The following is a 1,715-nucleotide window of genomic DNA, read 5'->3' on the forward strand; positions in this document are numbered from 1 at the left end:
GAGAGAGGGGGGGGGAGAGAGAGAGAGAGAAAGAGAGAGAGACGTGATGCGGCTGACCCGAGGACCAGCGGTGTTCGGACATGCACTGCCCCGCACTGTCCCTTCACGCCCGCCCCTCAACGCCCCCACCCGGAGCTCAGACGATATTGAGCACGTGCCAGGGAAAAAAACAACACGAATCCCGCTGCTCCACGCCAGGCCAGATCGTGATAGACCGCATCGCCACACTCGGGACATGTCATGAGTGGAGGCCGTCAGGGTGGCGAGCGCAGCCGCGGGCCCCCTCCCTGCGCGCTGGCCCGCCCCTGCCAACCCCCACCTGCGCGGGTCGGCGCGGGGTGGGCGAGGCTCGCAAGCTCGCGAGCCACAAAAAACCTGCTAAAAATACCACCGCCACCAAAACAACGACGATAAACAAAGTGGGTACTCACGAACGAAGATGCTCGACATGAGGGTGGCGGGCAGGCAGAAGACGATGACGAGGATGTCCGCCACAGCCAGGTTCACGATGAAGTAGTTGGTGACGGTGCGCATGCGGGGGGAGCGGAACACGACCGCGATGACGAAGCAGTTGCCCACCAGGCCGATGGCGAACACGAGCAGGTACGCGATGAAGTAGACGAGCGCCGTGGTGAAGGAGTAGCGGTACAGCAGTTCGTCGCCGAGCTCCACCTCGATGCTGGTGCGGTTGTCGCCGCGCTTGAACGTGTCGATGAAGCGCGTCGATGTGCCGAGGTCCTGCACGAGGCCCTCGGCGGTGTCGTTTTGGTCGGCCATGGCGGACGAGGCCACGTTGACGGCATCCTTGACGGCCTGGCCAAACAGGTCCAGGATGCCGCGGCCGTGCGCGCCGCCGCCACCGCCGACGGGGCCCCCGAGCGGCCCCAGCGAGGGGTCGAAGTGGTTCGAGTGGCGGTGGCGGGCGCTCGAGATGTGGCGGATGGCTACTTCCGGCGTGGACGACGACGAGACCACCTCCTTGTTGACGGGCTCCCGCCGGCTGTCGAACGGGTATTCCTCCGAGTCGGGCAGGCGCAGCGACGCCATGCCCAGCAGGTACGGCGAGGGTGCCTGCAGCGAGGGGTAGTCCTCGGAGTCCATCGGTGGGCTGGGTCCCTCCTGAGTTCACCTCATCCTCAGGTGCTGGCTCGCCTGCTGCCTGTGGGCTGCGGCCTGGGTGCCTGTGGCCTGCGCGCTGTGCTCAGCTGTTGTGCGGCGTGCAGAGCCGAGCACAGCGAGGGCGCGGAGCGGGGCCAGGCCTCTCCCCGCCCAGGCCTCCCCTGCCCGGGCCTCCCCTCCCCCGGGCCGGGGGTGGCGCGCGAGCCCGACCCGGTCCAGGCCCGAGCAGGTGGCGCAGGCGGGCGAGCGAGCGACCCCCCTCCCCCCGGCTCGGCTCGGCCCGGCGCGGCCCGGCCCAGGCAGTCCACCCCCGCTGCCGTTGCCGCTGCCGGGCCCACGGGCCAGGCCCAGGGCTGGGCACACAACGACATGACCTACATTACATCGATGTGCCGCGCCGCCGCGCCCCGCCCGCCGGGCCGGGGGCCGGGCCTGGGCCGGGCCACCCGCCCTATCGAACGACACTCGTACCTCCATTGTGGGTCCAGTCGATACACAACACCTCTCGGCCCGGCCCAGCCGCGTCGTTAGTCAAACCCAGCCGCGCAGCCCGCGCAGCCCGCGCTAGGAGCGACGCGGCCCGGCCACGCGGAAGG

The 1,715-nt window shown here is 69.6% G+C and overlaps 1 protein-coding gene across 1 annotated transcript; it reads right to left on the minus strand.

The window, feature by feature from the left end:
- Window positions 1-363: 363 nt before the first annotated feature.
- LOC113212724 (neuropeptide SIFamide receptor-like) lies at window positions 364-1,241 on the minus strand. Its single transcript, XM_052275885.1, has one exon. It carries the CDS (start codon window positions 1,099-1,101, stop codon window positions 379-381), a length of 723 nt encoding a protein of 240 aa, XP_052131845.1. The 5' UTR covers window positions 1,102-1,241; the 3' UTR covers window positions 364-378.
- Window positions 1,242-1,715: the final 474 nt, after the last annotated feature.

This window comes from Frankliniella occidentalis, unplaced genomic scaffold (genome assembly GCF_000697945.3).
Source record: "Frankliniella occidentalis isolate FOCC.00 unplaced genomic scaffold, Focc_3.1 Scaffold1114, whole genome shotgun sequence".
Classification (NCBI taxonomy): Eukaryota; Metazoa; Arthropoda; class Insecta; order Thysanoptera; family Thripidae; genus Frankliniella; species Frankliniella occidentalis.